The sequence below is a fragment of the Dysidea avara genome, chromosome 9 (assembly GCF_963678975.1).
Source record: "Dysidea avara chromosome 9, odDysAvar1.4, whole genome shotgun sequence".
Lineage (NCBI taxonomy): Eukaryota > Metazoa > Porifera > Demospongiae > Dictyoceratida > Dysideidae > Dysidea > Dysidea avara.
The window spans coordinates 8,402,941-8,422,014 of record NC_089280.1 but is presented as its reverse complement, the minus strand read 5'-3'; the positions used below and the strand labels follow the sequence as shown (position 1 = coordinate 8,422,014).

The 19,074-nt window shown below is 37.8% G+C and overlaps 1 protein-coding gene and 1 long non-coding RNA gene across 2 annotated transcripts in view; both read left to right on the top strand.

Annotated features, from left to right (window-relative positions):
• The window catches only part of LOC136265512 (leucine-rich repeat serine/threonine-protein kinase 1-like), an 86,426-nt gene extending 78,530 nt beyond the window's left edge, over positions 1–7,896 (top strand). The window contains exons 19-22 of the mRNA XM_066060383.1: positions 4,394–4,522; positions 4,579–4,932; positions 5,292–5,934; positions 7,488–7,896. Coding sequence (XP_065916455.1) covers positions 4,394–4,522; positions 4,579–4,932; positions 5,292–5,934; positions 7,488–7,855 — 1,494 coding nt within the window. The 3' untranslated portion in view covers positions 7,856–7,896. The remainder of the gene's footprint in view (positions 1–4,393; positions 4,523–4,578; positions 4,933–5,291; positions 5,935–7,487) is intronic.
• Positions 7,897–18,699: 10,803 nt separating this feature from the next.
• LOC136267288 (uncharacterized) overlaps positions 18,700–19,074 on the top strand; it is a 2,909-nt gene continuing 2,534 nt past the window's right edge. The window contains exon 1 of the long non-coding RNA XR_010706607.1: positions 18,700–19,074. This exon is cut by the window's right edge and continues 46 nt beyond it. This is a non-coding gene — a long non-coding RNA (uncharacterized lncRNA).

The window sequence follows — 19,074 nt, the reverse complement described above, 5'->3', positions numbered from 1 at the left end:
TACAAAACAACCTTATTATTGAATTTTTAAAAGCTGCCAAACCCAATTTTTGGTTGCCTGTCTGCCAGCTTACCGGTCTGACCTCAATTGGAAGGTAGAGGCTAACCGACATACCATTTTTAGCCATGGATGACAACATGAATTACGTGATCTCGTATAGGTGACATCCTTTTTGTGGATCATCTTGAGTATCCTTTCCGGGGCTTAGCAGTGGCTTCCTTGTTCCATGGCATGGTTTGTAAAGGTTACCTGTTCTCATTTCTCCATTTTGTGCTTTTTGTGGCTACTTTTTCAGGTCGTCATCTGGGTGCTAATTAGAGATAAGTCACTCTAGGCAATGGAAAGCTGCTACTACTACTACGTTGGTTGTTGAAACTGATGGATACCTCTGGTGCTCCTCCCAACAGTCTGAATATGGCAGGTTTATTGCTGCAATGTTTAGTGACTAGGCTGTAAATTTTGGTATCATGGTAACTGTGTTGGTATTAGCAAAAGCCTCTCATATGCATACAATTGTACCTATTGGTATTTATCTACACTGGTCAGCAAAGTTAGCTTTATTGTAGCGTAGTGCAGAGCTGTCATACCTCTGCTCGAAAAATAAGGCCGTTTGTTTGCTGCCCACGCATATAATAACTGTTAAACGAGCGACAGTCTCATATGCATACAATCGTACATATTGGAATTTATCTACACTGGTTGTAGATGTGCAGTTCAGCATACCATACATAGTAAATTTGAAGATATAGACGATTGTTATCTTCCACAAGGCTACAGCCAGACTTATCTACAGCCAGGCATATGGCTATGTTCATCATGGTCTGCACCTTTCTTAACTTGCCACATGGTAGGCAAGCACCTATGTCAGTCCACAAGCACATTTTGTTGATATCTCATTTCTGTTGTCTCACAGTTTTGTGACCAATGTTGTGACTGACCGACACTAATGCATGAACTGTTGCTACCTCATTGTATGATTGGTTACTGAGGGTTAGGGATGGTGTTATCGGGCACTTTAATATTAAACAGTGGCTTCGATAAATACTGCAAGCTAGGAAGCTTGTATTTTCCTTATGGCTTCTTCAACACGATATTTGCATGCGTGTTATTGCATGCACGTTATTTTCATGCGTGTTATTGCATGCATGTCATTGCATGTGTGTTATTTGCATGCGTGTTATTGCATGCGTGTTATTTGCATGCGTGTTATTGCATGCGTGTTATTGCATGCGTGATATTTGCATGCGTGTTATTGCATGCGTGTTATTGCATGCGTGTTATTTGCATGTGTGATATTTGTATGAGTGATATTGCATGAATGTTATAATCACAAGCTATTATGGCTGCTGCTTGCCTCTTCGCTTCTACGTACGCTATTACCATTGTTATTACATGTTTAGCTTTATCTGTGATAGCTAGCAAGTATTGGCGTTTTATGGGATACAAAAACTTGATAGCTTGTGCATTCAATTTCCTTTATGTGCAACCGCTATGCCATCCAATGCCCTAAGTTCCCAACTTTTGTACATCATAGCACACGTTCTTCACACATTCTTCATACAGCTTGCATGATCACAGCCTGCATGATCACAGGACATCATGTACTTGTCTTAATATTATTAAATATTTCAATATGCAATTACAACTGGAAAACCCGTTGTCTCTCTGCCATGAGTGCTAACAAGTACATCAGCCTGTTGTCAGTCCTGTCTGCCCCTGTGACTGATGAAGGCTGATCATATCCTACACCAGCTGTCCGAAGGGATACTTATGGATCCTCAGGACATGCTTTTAGGCTCCCTGTAATTTCTGCTAGCATTGGTGTCTCACTACACTCATTCCCTGATATTTATCAAGCTTAAGAGATCGGGATGCTTTTGATGGAACAGTTGAATTACATTAGGGTAAACGAATGAATATCTGTCAGTTATTTATCCTCAATAATGCATGAGAGGTGTTTCCAAGAGCATTGTTATTCCTCCTTCTAAAGCAGATAAACCATGCGTTCACGAGGCATGGTTTACTTGATTCATGTTTCAGAAGTGTACTACTATTGCATTGGGAAAACAGTTATTAATTGCACATACTCACAGTAAATATACGTTAATTGCACATACACGCATTTGCATCACTATGTAGACTCCACAATACTGTTACGCAAGTCAATTACATAGTGCTTTGGATTATCCATGTTGAATTTTCCCATTTCTCACTAAACACACAACTGATTGACGCTATTTTTGCATATGTGATTCACTCATACCTCTTCTCCGAATATCTACGAGCATAATACACCAAATCAATACCCGCAGATTTCGCTCATTAAATGATGTGTAAGTTTTTTGTGAGCTATGGTATGTGTTCACTCCTATAACTTCTTCCAGTACTGTTATTGCAAGCGTATTATTACATGCATGATATTGCAGGTGTGTTATTGCATGTGTATTGTTACATGTGTGCTGTCGGGCTGTGTTGGCATGCATGTTGCTGCATTTGTGTTGGCATGTGTGATGTTCTGCTTTTAGCAGTATGAGTATGATCTGTTCACTTCCATACGTACAATGCTACGAATTACATCATTGGGACATCAATATTTTATCCTGCTTGCAGGGATCTCCAGCTGTTTGCTTGTGTTTTGCTACATCCTACCAGGCAACGTAATCCCATTGTATTTTTGTCAATTGTTTCAATAGCGATACATTTACTGCAGTTTATTCCCACATACAAATATATTATTTCCAGCTACCTATATACTGCATGCGTATGGTCAGCAACTGTGTTTCTGGGCTAGACGGATGACTTGACTTTCTGCTCTTTGTGTTGCCAATTTGCTTTTGTTACTTGTGGCCTTCGCAATACACTTTTTGCCATGACACATGTTCGAACTGCGAGCTACTTATCATTTCATTTCACATAAATCACATGCTGCTGCAACAAGCATCATTTATGACTGTTACATATTCCTAATGCGCATAATGTCACCATGCGTGTACCCTCCTTCCTGTTAAAGCATAAAAAGTTTATACCCATTAGATATATGCATTGTTTCCCTTTATGTGTGTGCAATACCAACTAATATGGTATAGTGTTGCTATAACAGGGTGATAGGGAACTGAGGAAGTTTGGGGAGAATTTTGGTGGATGAAGTGCTAATTATCTGTGCATGGCCAAACCAAACCAATTACGCTAAATTTACTTATATGATTATTCATTTGTTGCTGCTATCACATTGTGTTGCTATGCATATATGGTGCGTTGCTGCAATCTTGTACTAATTGGAAGACATATTTGCTTCGTGGTCAACTGTAAATCCAGTTATGCCATATCCACAATGCTTGTCTGTGTAGCTTGTGCAAAAGTTATTACACCCTACTCCAACAATTTCCTCAGTTGTCCTTTCCCCAAAGTACTTGTGTATAGATATCTGTATGAATGTTATTTGTGTTTTGTGCTTGTTATGTATATTTTATGGCAATGGTGCAATGTTTTGTGGTAGATATTTGCATGGGTGTTTGTTTGTTTGGTGTTGTTGCATACACTTTATGGCTTTGCGGAAAATGTTATTGTGGTTAGAATTAGGAAAAAGTAGGCAACAGAGCTAGGTGTGGTGGAAGGGTGGTGTGTATAACTAGGAAAACATTATATAGTCATGTCTATTTTGTATGCACGCATACTAAATACATGGTAAGTGGTGATTGCACCCCGGGGGTGTGCACTGCTCGAGTATGTCAAGTGCACACTGCCCCGGGGTGTTTCCACACCAATCAGCATGTTAACTTGCCTTCAAACAAGCGAGAGAAAGCCAAACAGCCACTCAGTATATTTCCTAATGTATTGACACACCGTAACTAGGATAGGAAAATAATTTAACGGGTATTTCCAATCCATTAGGAATGCATACATTATCTATGATTTGACTTATAGATAGGAATGATTATATGGGTTTTCCACTCTTGTGGTAAAGATCCTGTAGATAAACTAAGATTGAATAAATGACAGAGAGGATGTGACAGAGATGCTGCACAGTGTTTCAGTACCCTAGGACCAATGCCATCAATGCCATCTGCTTTGGAGGTATCTAATTGTGTGAGAGCCTCAAAAACATTGGCTTCAGTTGATGGTAAATGAGTTCAGAGAGTTGTGCTGTTGTTCGATGACACTTATAACATGTAAATGTAGGGATTTTCCCACCAAGCTATGCTGTAATACCATCATTCATCTCTTGTTTCTCTACTATTTATCGTTTAGATCCCTACTTCATTTTTAAAATTAATATTTTTTTAAAAAAAATAGACCAGTCTCATTACAAGCACATGCATGATTTGTATGTGTGCACAGTAGCTACCTGAATTATAATGCAGCACACAATGAAGTGTTTGCTTTCTATTTATAGGTTGATTTGTTTTCAATGGGGATTACAATGTACAGAGTTATGACTCTAAGGAAACTGCCACCAGAAGGTATGTTATTGGAGTTCAATGTTGACATTGCTGTAGGAAGAAGACCCAAGTTTTTATCAGAGGTGAATATTGTAATTCTTTGATTTTTTACTCATCATTACTACAATGTATACTGTAGGATCCAAATTATCCACTTCCATTAATAGAGTGTGTACAAAGTTGCTGGGCACAGGAATGCACACAACGACCAACTGCTCAAATGATAGAAGATTATTTCAAGTACCCCAGCTGTACTGAATTAAGAAATACTTATCAGATTGAGCCAACATCATTATCTGCCGTGCTAGTAACTGAACAGACAGAAAGTGACGATGTTACCAAAGAATCAGTTTGGATAGCAGGTTTCAAAGGAGGTTCATATAGCTTAGTGTCCTATGGATTTGTAAAGCAAAGCTGTCTGCTTCAAAATGCATTTGAATTTCAGAGAAGGGATCTGCATCCAAAGCTGGCACATCCAAAACTTTGTGAAACTGTAAGTACATTGCTAGTCACTCTATTGCCATCCAAGGCTCCTCTTTATATTATCATTGCAATTATAATGCTGTGAAGTATTGGGTACAAAGTCTAGAGTACTGATGTTATCCACGACTTGTGACCAAATAAGTGTAATTTATTACAGCCATTACAATTTAGAACAGAGTTAATGACAGTTAATTGAAAAAGGTTGCAGTAAAAAATGCTAGAAACTATTTACCGGCCACTTTTCTTATACTAATCTCAAAATGTAAAGGAAGGGATGAATATGGGTTATAGGTTCCTAGTTTCCTGACAAAGAAACACTTGTAAACTATTTCCTTGTAGTACACTAGTTGATTTGTCATTATATTACAGGGTGGTTGTATAAGACTGAAGAGCTGTGTCAAGGCAATGTGTGAATATGGTGAACATATTTGGATGGTTTATGATGATGGAGCTCTTGCAGTGTGTAATGTGAAAACTCGCTCTATAGTTAAAGATATTGTGTTGCAAGAATCTTGTAACAAACCTGTCACAATGTTGGTAGTCGATCATTCCACTGATCTAATTGCTACTGCATATGCTAATGGCTTGATAGTTTTACTCTGGGGCAAGAAGGATTTATTGGATGATGCCCTTGCTATAAGATATTTCCACAGCTCCACTACAATATCAATATCTTGGCAGACCTTCAAACTGAACACAATAGAAACATGTGGTGTTTCCAATGGTCATTCTCAACTATGGTGTAGTTATGACATTGGTGTTATTCAAATAGTGAAGCCTCCAGTTAGTACAAGTGGAGAAACAGAGATTGTGAAGGTGTTAGAGATAAAGGAGTATTGTACTGACCTACCACATGATACTAGTATTGTTCAGTTGAAGTGTTCACCAAATCAAGACCACAAATCATCAGTCATGTATGCTCTACATGATGGAGGGTTAGCAATATCTTGTTGGAGTGTTGATGTAGATCCCAAATTGTATACCATCATCAAGCCTTCACTGAGTAGTCCTGGTAAGAAGTGGCGCCAACAGTTTGTTTTGTGTTTATTTGTTGCATAATTTGTGATCAGATCTGACTTTCACATACACACAATCAAACTCATGTTTATCACATCTGGAAAGTTATATGCATTGCTTTCGTATTCCAGTATCTGCAGCATCTTTTTTAGATGCCGTTAAAATCACAAGTTAATGAGCATGTAATGGATACTTGTTGGAATAATGAATTGAGGGATTGTACTGAAGCCTTAGAATCTACATTAGTTGACTTTTCTCACCTTGTAGTGCCTTTCTATTGCTAGTTTTATGGATTACTCGATAGATTTTGAATGATTGCGTGTGACTATACTGTATAAGCCTAAATACTTTACTAGTATTTAAAAAAATATTAATGTAAAAATGAGGTAGGGACAAACATAGTGAAACAAGAGATGAATGATGGTATTGCAGCATAGCTCGGTGGGAAATCCCTACTTTGGCATTGAACAAATAATTGTTATAGCTAATGTGCCCAAGTAGGGACTTTCCCACCGAGCTATGGGATAATACCATCATTCATCTCTTGTTTCACTATTGCATAGATCCCTACTTCATTTTTGAAATAACATTTTTTTTAAAGTACTAGTTTGTTTAGTTTTTTTTTGTTGTAGCACAGCTAGCTACGAAACTTGTGACTGCTTTATTAGAATATCATACATGACTGTTGTGTTAGAGTATCTTGAAGGTGTGCAGCTAGCTAGATCAATAAGGGATGAGGTCATCTTGTTTACTGTTAAGTAAATAGCTAGACTGTTCAGAGGTGTGGTCTCCATACTCTAGCCCACCTAGATCTTTATTTGATGGGTGCATGTGGTCGCAAACTTATTGCGAATGGGATCCCAATTGTGAAATTGCAGATATCTAGTTAGTATACCACTTACAGTAGTGCTGGGACTGAAGTGCTTCTGAAATCCAGCTCTGAAATAATTCTGTGACATCTAAATATGCTGCTGAAAGAAACTGTTGATACGGAAAATTAATGCCTTAATATGGTTTGGTAGGATGAAGAAGACAAGCAGCCTGAGATAAAAGAAAAGACAAGGTGCAGAGGGTGTACACTCATCGGAACCCCAAAAGGCACATCCCACTAGTGAATTTGTTATTGTGGCGTAAAATGATGGCTGTGCGCTGCTTCATTTGTCCTCTAGCCTTGCAGCTGTGGTCAGGCAGTCAAACTAAAATTCAAGTTTTGGTGATTTTTACAAAAAATTATATCCGGTCACAATTTTGGGTGGCGCATAATTTTTTGGGGCAATCCCTACTTAAACGGTACTACTGTACCATTTCATAATCAGACCAAAAGGGCATAACTATTAAATTAAATGCAATGCTGTAGCAGCTTTGACAGTTAGTAACCTGTTATCATAGTCTACTCTGCACACATGAGAGTGTTACAAACAATATTCAGATTGAAAGATTTCACAAGAGATTATACATAATTATTCTTTTAAAAATGTGTTTATAGTTGAGAGTTTCTTTTAATTCTAAACTTGTCATATCAGATTTGTATTTCTTCCCATTCTACAGTTACTGTACTGCTTCCTACTGACCATGTTGTTTACATTGGTGACAACAATGGAAATGTTTTCATGATCACCATTGAAAATGTCACAGTAGGACAATACAGGCTTACCAGACTACCAGGTGCTCATTTCTCAAAAGTAGACTTCCTTGTTGCACTAAGAGGAAAGATGAATGCCCAGGGATTCTTGTCAAGTTGCGGTGTCATTACTAAAGATAAACAAACCAGTATGTATTATGCAAGACAACTTGACAGTGTTCCTTGTACTGTACTGATGAGTATTGGAGTTGGCTACCAGGAACTGTTTACATCACATTCCAGTGATAGTAGTTGTTTCATTAAGTGGGCACTTCCCTATAGAGCACAGTACTAAATTCAATACATATTTTAATTAATTTTTATTGTTGATTTTTATATATAGATGAGAGAGTTAAGCTTTGAGGTAAAGTGCAATATAGTAATATATTTATAATGTTTAGAGTTTTGTATAATCACATAGGTGTAGGCATTTTATATTTGAGACACAGATACAACTGTTGCTTGTGTTCTGATATTTCTGTATTTATTGCTGTTTCTATTAAGTTTATTACCACTAGGTTTGTCAGTGTATAGTATGCATAGAGATACTCAAAAGTGTATAATATTATATGTGGTAGTTAATTGCCAGAAGTACTCAAAATCTGTTGTGTAGCTGTACTTTAAATAACATTTGCAATATGGCAGCTAAGGGTAAATGATCAACCAGCAGTATGCGGTCAAATATTGTAAATTCTTCTAATGAAGAGAATGTATTTGCCACATGTAACTAGGTGATACACATATGCCTTGCATGTAATATAATAAACTTGCACAGATTGCTGTTGAAAATAATTAGATTGTATGTACTACGTACTTTATTTGTGACCGTCTCAGCATAAACCCCTGACTTGTTCGCACAACTTCTGATTTTTTTATTTTCTCAACAGTGTCCAAGGATGGGGATCACCAAATTTTCAGCCTTCTATGGTGAGTAGTTTTGGAAATATAGCACTAGACAGTAGGAAGAGCAAGACAAGAAATTTGTAGTGACTATTCTGAAACTTAACTACAGGTGCAGCCATAACTTCTGTTTGCATTAGTCTACAACATTGGAATTGCCTCAATTTGGCTTAAAATGGATTAGCAAATTAACCAAAGTATAGAGTTGGTCTTGTAGTCACTTACGCATATGGGCATGAAGGCGGTATAGTTAAAGAAATGATGACAATCTTGTTTATGTTTACCATATCGTAAACAAACACATTTGACACACATACCATTGAGGCTACAGAAATGAAACAAAGATGAACAGGCAAATAAGATGACACAGGAAGAAAAGCTACATTTCAGGTATTCGGAAATCCCTGGTAAATGTACAGAAGTTCCATATTTCTGTACATTTCTGGTGTTCATGAAATTTGCACATTTGCTTGACATTTCCTGAAGTAGTAGTATAGGGTGCAATTTCCATGACATTTCCTAATGGCAGGATTGATGATATTTCTTGACATTTCAGGATAGATGAAATTTACTGACATTTCTGAAACACAGGAAAAGTCAAATTTTCAGAAATTTCTTGACATTTCCTGCATTCAAGATAGGTGGTGTCAAAATATAAATTCCCTGTCTAGGAAATGTCTAACACAGTATAGATAGGGGACACTATGGTGCCAGTGTGTATTATTCTCTCCACCAGTTCAGAACACATGATATTACATGACATTTATGGACATTTCCTAAATGAAACTGACAGCGTTAGTACATTACAACTAGCTAGCTTGCCAGAGTTTGAAAAATGTATAAGAAACCTATATTACCAAGATACTATTTCATTGTGGGTTTTAATGTAGGAAATGTCCAGTAAATATGATATTTCTTGAAATTTACATAATGTGTCCTTGACCTATAATGGAGTTTATGATGTACCATATAATATTGCATTTCCAAATACACAGGTTACACGGAGACCTTATCCTAATCTGTAAAGTGTTACAGTAGCCAGGTTAGGTATGACACAATCTTGAATAAAATGTCACTACATGTCATAAATTATATCCTTGACTTAAGACATCACTGTAAATGTCAAATTTCTGAATAGTATAGGAAATCTCACTGCATGCCATGTGTCCTTGAATAAGGAAATCTTTTATTAATATCAAATTTCTAAAAATATTATAGGAAATCTCATTCCATGCCATGTGTCTTGGAATAAGGTAAATGTCAAATTTCTGAATAGTATAGGAAATCTCTAGGCCCTGGCCTATTATGCTCAAAATTTTTACCTACTATGCTTTTGAGCATTGCTCAAAAATTAAGCCTATTATGCTCACTATTATGCTCACTATTATGCTTGCAAAAATCAAGATTATTCTTGAGAACTTCAGGAGTGGATCCAGGGGGGGGGCTGAAGCCCCCCTCCCTCCCCCCTTTCACTTTTAGGCTTTACTTGATCAATATGCTGAGTATTATAATGAAATTTTGTCTTAGCATAATTATATAATCACTAATAATACAAATACTCATAAAACCACCTTATAAACATCTTTCCAAGGTATTATCAGTGGATTTATGCTGAAGTTTATGCAACAAGGATCCGGATCAGCATTGGAGGTGTACAAGATCGAGATACTCTAATAGAGCAGTCAGCTAACTACTCTAATAGAACATTCACTGGAAGTATATAGTTGGTTCTGTTATGGAATCAGTTTTTCCAAATCTGCCTGCACCTATACATACAATGAAGTGCATTGGTCTGTTTAAAGGGCTTCATTCATCTACTTGTGTAGTTAATATGTGTGGCAATACTTAATTCAGGTACACAATTTACATTGAAAACGCTCTCAGATTCAATCTTGTATTGTTCAAATTTCAAAATTTTCCACTTTCAACATTATTATTCTAACATGTGCTTGGTTGTCTGTACCTACTCAAATTTTTCCATTAACAAAATGCTTCAGAGAGTCATACCTATCATCTAAAGGCAGTATATAAAATATCTACAGGCAGAAAATATTATATATGAATTTTATGTGGAAAAGTCTCCAAATTGCAGTATTTTAGCATCTATTTTTCAAAAATTTCCTGGGGAGGCATGTGCCCCCCTAGTTCCAGCATGCTTTACCCCAGAGATTAATACTTTGAGTTAGCCCCCCCCCCCCCCCCCCCCTTTATAAATCCTAGATCCACCCCTGAACTGACTGTTTTATTAGGGTAGATCAGTGTTTTCTGACTGCTGCATTCAGTGAGAGTAAGTGATTGCCCTAGTAGAATATTTTGATCTCTTTCCGACATTTAATTAAGTTATATTGCATGTTTTTAATATATGAAATGCACTAAATACTATTGGCAGTGATTATTTGTTTTCCTTTAGGTGCACGCATTGTGCATTTTAATTATAATTTCAAATATCGTCCCTACTATACTAGCATTATGCTTTATGCTTTTGGTCACCTATTATGCTTTAAAATATGCCAGCATAATATTGGCTGGGCCTAGAAATCTCACTGCATGCCACGTGTCCTTGAATAAGGAAATCTTATGTAAATGTCAAATTTCTGAACAGTGTAGATAATCTCACTGCATGCCATGTGTCCTTGACTTAGGAAATCTCATGTAAATGTAAAATTTCTGAATAGTATAGGAAATCTCACTGCATGCCATGTGTCCTGGAATAAGGTAATCTTAAGTAAATGTCAAATTTCTGAATAGTGTAGGAAATCTCATTACATGCCATGTGTCCTTGACTTAGGAAATCTCATGTAAAGTCAAATTTCTAAATAGTATAGGAAATCTCACTGCATGCCATGTGTCCTGGAATAAGGCATACGTAACCTTATGTAAATGTCAAATTTCTGAATAGTTTAGGAAATCTCATTACATGCCATGTGTCCTTGACTTAGGAAATCTCATGTAAAGTCAAATTTCTGAATAGTGTAGGAAATCTCATTACATGCCATGTGTCCTTGACTTAGGAAATCTCATGTAAAGTCAAATTTCTAAATAGTATAGGAAATCTCACTGCATGCCATGTGTCCTGGAATAAGGTAATCTTAAGTAAATGTCAAATTTCTGAATAGTGTAGGAAATCTCATTACATGCCATGTGTCCTTGACTTAGGAAATCTCATGTAAAGTCAAATTTCTAAATAGTATAGGAAATCTCACTGCATGCCATGTGTCCTGGAATAAGGCATACGTAATCTTATGTAAATGTCAAATTTCTGAATAGTGTAGGAATCTCACTGCATGTCATGTGTCCTTGACTAAGGAAATCTCATCAAATTTCTGAATACATGCAGGAAATCTAACATGTCAAGTTTTTGGCAGAGGAAATGCACACACAAACACACACATACACTAGTAGATACTACCAGAAGTGCACTGAATCCTATGCACAAGGTAGCATGTAACTCTGTACTCTATACCTATACTACGGGCAAAATTCAAACGTGGCGTCTGGTGTTACTATGTATATAATTGGTTACATCATTCTTACGTGCAACAGGGATGCACTGAATGGGCTGCTACTCCATTGTCTAGTGTGAACGTAGCAAAGCTGCTTCGATAGGAAGATCGTCGAGTTGAAGGTAAAGCTTGGAATAGTCAAGCAGAGTAATTTGCGTGATTATTTTCTGTAGAAAGACTGTCCAGCTGAGCCTGTGCTACTATTCTTCTGTCGTACCATTGAGCTTTGTTTCCACAGCTTTGCTTTGTCACAGCAGAAATGTGATGTATTCAAGCATGCGTCTCCACATAATATCATAATTAGGAAATTTTAAAAGTTACTTATTATAGTACACGGTAGCCATGTTTGAATTTTGCTCTTTACAAAGTTACATGCTCCCTTGTCCATAGGATTCGATGTGCTCCTGATATTACACAGGATATATTTGATTAATGAAACTAAACCATATCAAAGGCATTTTATAACTATCACTTTGAAAATCTAACTGGTGTGGTTTCTGAATTGTGCATAATTACATGTAGTATGAAATACATACAGTAAAAACTTAACAAACCAGCATTTCTTTACTCTGCAGGTAACCACAAAGCAAGTCTGACAGACAGACTGACTGACATATGTGTGCACGCACCCACACAACACACACAAGTGTATATAATTCATTTATAAATCATTTAATACAACTGTCGTGGTTAACACCTAACAACACACTGTATTGATCAACAACATTTTTCAAACTTTTAACTTCATTAAGTAGCACACTCAGGGGCATACATAACAGTGGTGAGGATTGTGTTGGGTTAGTTTGGGAATATGCTTATTATGACCGTTTAAAGTATTATTTTTCTGGCTATGAGTATAGGCTGGTGTTGACCACCCTGTATCCACTTGTTTCACTTTCTGCTTGACTTTATATAGCTAGCTTAATGTTTTAGTCCAATTGGGGACCAAACTGTATTCTAAGAACCCAGTGTAGTACTAGGTCATTCACGGGATTACAAGATACTCCTTACTCCAAACATTTGCGTATGTTCGACCTACTCTCATTGCTATATCGTCAACTTAGAGGGAATATGATACAATTACACCGACTTATTAACAATTATATTAATTTTGCTGACTTTTTGCCACCTCTATGGTTGCTTCCACTAGAGGTCACATGTACAAGTTATATAAGCCCAGGGCTACTACCAGAGCAAGATATAACTTTAGAGTTTTTAACTGCTGGAATAGTCTCTCAGACTGTGTAGTTACAGAATAATTCAGAAATGAACTAGATAATTTTTTTTCTGAACAAATGTTTGAGATTAAATTTTGATTATTGTACTTACTTATAGACTAGTCTTATAGTTGATCTTTTTTGTATTGATAAGGTACTAGAGGCTTTTGCCTCCTTTCCTTTATTTCATAATAATGATAATCAAGAGTGGATTTAGGAGGGTGCATGGGGGCTGAAGCACCCCCCCAAAATTTTAATACATGCTAGCTAGAAAGATATAGTCAGCTACAGTACAGGTGCAGTTGCATCTAAAGCATACATGGAGAGAGAAGAGCTAATGTCTAGATCTATTAGGAATTAATGAATCAACAACACGGGATCAATAGGGGTAAACTGTTTAATATGCTGCTAGCTACACTTTGAAATACAGTGGAACCTCAGTTATCTGAGTCCCTTGGGACCAGGGATGGTCCAGAGTGTGAAAAGTCCGTATCTCTGAAACTGTGGATAAATAAACTTAAGAGGCTGTCCAGGTCCAGTCATGGATTTTTTCTCCTTTTCAAACATACTTTCTATAACAACTTTAAACAGGCTGTAGGACCAGGAGTCCTACAGACCTTTAGCACTTCTGCTGTAAAGTCTTAATAAATAAATTAAAGAAATAAGTAGCATAAAGAAAATTTTTTCAATATCAGTATTTTAATTATCCTAATAGAACAGTTACTACTCTAATAGAGCAGTCATCTCCATAGTTTGGTTAACCAAACATCCGGATAAGTGGGGTTCAGATAACTGAGGTTCCACTGTACTCTAATAGGACGGTCAACTACTCTAATAGATCATTCAGCATTAAAACTCTTCTAAACTATAATGAACAAAGACCGACTCCAAGATCCCTTGAACTCCAAATTTGAACTCAAACCATACTGCGGTGTTTATACTGTGCCCTTTATATGAAAGCTAGTTAGGGTGAATCTTGTGTTGCGCAGGCAAAACTTCAGAAAATTTGGGTATAGGTAGGTCGATTTGATAATAGTAACAATAATTAGAAAATTCAAGTATTATTGGTGAATTTACCATACAAAAAAGCCTTCCATGAACCATATAGGGAGTACAGTGTACAATGAAACAAACCTCTTGAGTACTAAGAACTATACTTCGTTTGGAGCATCTTCAGAGTTTAATTCCCAGAGGAGTTATCCCAATAGCTGATTTTCACTCGCACACACGAAATTGACCATCTTGGCACGCGTGATCCTATATCACGTGATTATCATTATCATTAGGGACCCGCCGATTATGCTGGAATAAATTTGAGCATAATAGGTACCTAAAAGCATTGAGCATAATGCCAGCATAATAGGTTAAATATTTGTACCATAGTATAAATTCTTGCTGGAAAAATGACAATTGCAAAATAAGATCGATATACTCTAATAGAACAGTCAGTAACTCTAATAGAACAATCATCAAACTGACTGTTCTAATAGAGTATATCGATCTTTTCTCTTACATGCAGCAAGAATTTATTATTTGTGTTCCAGCCACTCATTTTTTTCTTTCTATACAGTGTTAAACTAATAGCAAAGCATGTGAACTAACTTAAGGCATGAACATTGATTTGATTGAGCATAATCAGTAAATATTGAGCATTAATCTAAGCATAATAGGTGAATTTTTGAGCAGTGCAGCACACTGCATAATAGGTAAAATTATGAGCATAATCGGCGGGTCCCTAATTATCATGAAAAAGAAAGTATTCCAGCAACCTATTATCTTAAGGTATAGTCCAAAGGTACATGGTGCCTTAGTTTGGACTATCGGTCCATACGAGCGCTAGAGTAGTTTACGGTATTGGAATACGGAGTGATTAGCAGTATACTAGCTACGCTGCTTTAGGCGGGGGGTCCTTCACATACAAAATCCATTATTATTATTATTATCAATTTTAGTCAAATGACAAGGGTTGCACAAAAGGCTGAGCCTACAAACGTGCTCCCCAAAAGGACAAAACGGTACAAGATACAAGGACAATACACAAATACAACAAGTTGATGTTGTGCTACTTCTAAAAACCAGGCGCCATGCAGCTAGCTAACTAATCTGGAATAACTATAGACAGTATATACTACTATGAATTAACCAACTATGTATTACTACTTTACAATAGGGTAGTTTGGGTTGTGCAATAATATAATTAGCTATTTCTCGTATTTCGTAATTCATGAAATATTCGTAATTCGTTCAATTACGTTGCTATGCACTGCTAAGGAAGTGTTTGTTAAATAAACCGCTTTTACCAACATATTACACACAAAACTATCTTCTAAACTGTTTTATAGTGTGACTAACGTGTTTTTTCCCACAAATTCTCTCGACAAAGCCTCAAAGCTGCTCTTCATTTTCGTTCGCGTACGTAAGGGATACGCCCCCTTTCAACTCAAAGCGATAGGCTATTCCTGGCAGTGTACGAGGCTTGCACCGTTGTTTTTCAGTTGCTAAATGCCTGAAAACCTCAAGGGGAAGGTAGTCTGAGGAAAGTCACCACACCCGTATTTCAGTCCGCCGAAAAGAAACCACCTCAGAGCAAAGTTCACCTGTGCAAAAGTTTAATACAGACTTCATTTCACTTTTACTTCTTACGTAAAAGCTGCTTTTACCGTTATTAAACGATTTTGCTCACGTGGGTGCGTACGGACAAACATGGGTAGATAGGTAGATAGATAGGTACACACACACTTTTACGGAAACAATTTCAGTAAACCAGGCGCACGCCCACAGCCGGTGGGCGTGCGCCTGGTTTAAAAACAACAAATAAAACAGTACAATAGCAGATAAATACAAAGCAACATTTAGTTAAAAAGAAAGCGCCGGAGGGCAACACGGAAAAGTTTGGGGTCAGTTATCTGTAAGATATTGTAAGGTATGTTGTTCCAAAGGAAAGGTGAGTTGATGAAAAAGGAAAACCGATAAGCATTGATGGTGGATATAGAGGTGTCTATGGCTGATGGATTTGAATGTCTATTAACTGCAGAGAAATACTGTGAAGAGATAGATGATTGGTGGTGCAAGATTTTGTGTACTTGACAGATAGTGAAGTAGTTTTGTCTCTGATGTAATAATGGCCACTCCAATTGATCTAAGCAACAGTCAGATGATCTGGACCATTGTTTGCAAGCAGGATTCCAACGACTTCCACAAACCCATCTGGCTGCCCTGCGCTGAACACTTTCCAGCTGTTTGATGTCACCAGATGAGTGCAGGTACCATACTGGAGAAGCATACTCCAGTGTAGAACGGACAATACATTTATAGACTGCAGCTTTAACAGAAGATGGACATGTATAAAGAGAATTCCGAAGAATATTTAAGGATCTAGTTGCCTTTGCAGCGGTATACTTAACATGGTCCGACCACTTAAGGTGGGAACCATTTACGAAATTTCGAAATATGGAAATTTCAGTGCCAACCCAAGTTCCTGGATAAATTTCTACCAAATTTCCGTCTTGGAAATTCTTGGGTGCTATGAAGTTGTAGCTTGAGTTGTAGTATATTATGGTTTCAGTATGGGTTCAAGCCGAGCCGAACGATTCACTAGCGGTCTGGTAAGCCCGGCGTCGTGACCGTCTATCATGGTTGGGGTGAGGGTGCCAATGCATGTGACCTCTCAGGAATTTGAATAAAACACTCACCAGTAATCCACGGACACACTAAAACGACTTACACTGTGGCCTTTGCACTGTGGGAATCGAATCAGCTCGAAAGTATACAACAAATTTACGAAACAGATTACGGACAGATGTTAGTGCGTTTATAATCTAGATGGCGCTATACGTCTTCTATTGATAGCGACCCCCTTTCCTTGCATCTGGCCTCGTGTATATACACATATCCATGCAACGTAACTTACACTAATGAAATTTAATGCCAAACATTAAAAAATTTTAATCATACGGATTTATGTATTTAAAATTTCAGTTAATATTTCTGAATTCCCAACAAAAAATTCTATATTTCTAATAAAAATTGCCAAATTTCCATGGTAATCGACGAAATTTCTGGAAGTGAAGGACCCCTCGGCTTTAGGCTTCCCACAATCAATCGTGCCTCGGTGTTCTGTGCTGAATATTCAGTGAACGAGTAGATCTCGGAGTCGATTGACCTGGACCTGAGTGATACTTGTGTAGGTACGTGTTTAGTTTTATACTTTGTGTTTATTTCTGCCTTGAGTTTTGCCACTAGTTAAAAGTGAAGTACTTAAAATGTAGTCAAGGCCGCCCAGAGAAATTAAGGGGCCCAGGGCAAGGAGTTAAAGTGGGGCCCTTCACCCAAGTTGTAAGGTGAAGACCAAAAAAAAAAAAACAAAAAAAAGGTCACAACCTGCTGGCAATGACAATAACTACCCAGCACCAACCATATCTCCTTATCTATAAGCTTGCTACACTGCTCCTCTGAAGAATACTGTGACTGCTCTATTAGAGTATTTAGATCTGACTGCTCTATTAGAGTATATCAATCTTTTAAACAGGTATTCAGGGGGCCCTTCATGGGGCCTCCTGGGGCCACTTTCAGGCTGGGGCCCGGGGCAAAATGCCCCAGTTGCCCCCCCCCCCCCCCCCCTGTGGGCGGCCCTGAATGTAGTACAGGCTCTGCCTTCTGTCCCTCCAGTTCCTGACTAGTATCAAGCTAGTACTACACCGTGCCATTTATGTACCCCCCATTGGTATCATTTCCCACCAGCGTTAGTGGTGCTGGAGCATTTCTAGATGCTTTTATTTGCACCAATGAATGTTCAGCCCCCTACCACTCACCCTTACCCCCCCCCCCCCCCCCCCCACACAGGCCTGTAAGTCCAAAGCTGCTATAACAAACATATATGTAGGAGCCATGATTAAGCTATCCTCCTGCCTATAGTACTTTTACTTTGCACTGTTTTTTTGTGCAGCTTCGGTGAATATAACGACGTGTCACTTTCTCAAAAATTTTTAATCATGCTACAGTAGTCTACCAAAGATACTGCTAGTTGCTACACTTGATTTTCAACCAATATCTCATGCTGCCAGTATAGTAAGCAAGTAAAATTTCCGCTTTGGAATTATATTGGGTACTATACTGCCAGCCAGTTAGATAGACTTGTGCGTATATGCGATTAGGAGTTTAATCACAACTTCCTGTAAACACTGATGTGTGAACATTATTGTGTCACAAGCCATCAATTTAAAATGTGTTAGTCAGTGATTGTAATTTATGTGATGCATTTGTATTTCTAATTTTATTTCAACATGCACACTGCACTATAATTTTCTCACTTGCTTGTACAGTGTTAATTGTAGGTGTGAAAAAACACAGGCATGTGAATACATATTGTAGTGTATGTAGTTAAAGAGTGAGTCACTTCCATACAATGGATCCATGCATGTGTAGTGTGTGCGTGCGTGCATGAGTGCGTGTGTATGCGCGTGCGTGCGTGTGATGAGCATGTGTATGTGTGAGTGTGTAAAGTTGTGTGTCTGTGTCTGTCCATATCTCCCACAGCTTGTGATAGTCCAGGTGAGACTTTGGGGGTACCCACACCTTCACCTGTGAGACATGGCACAGCCTCCTGTGGGCTACTAGTACATAGCTACTGGGACGTTCGCACCTACCTAGTGAACCAGCACTGGGATATCTGTACACTAGGTGCAAATCCTCCTGGAGCAGGAAAGGCTTTGCTTTTTGCTTGCTTTGTTCCCTGCTCTGTGTGTGTGTGTGTCTGTGTAATAGTATCAGATCCAGATGCACAGGAGGGAACAGCAATAGAATCCCAATTGTCATCGAACATTTAGACATTGCCAGGATTTGTTGAGGCACAAGTATGCACAAACTCAAGGTGGTATTGACTGATTCCATCTGCT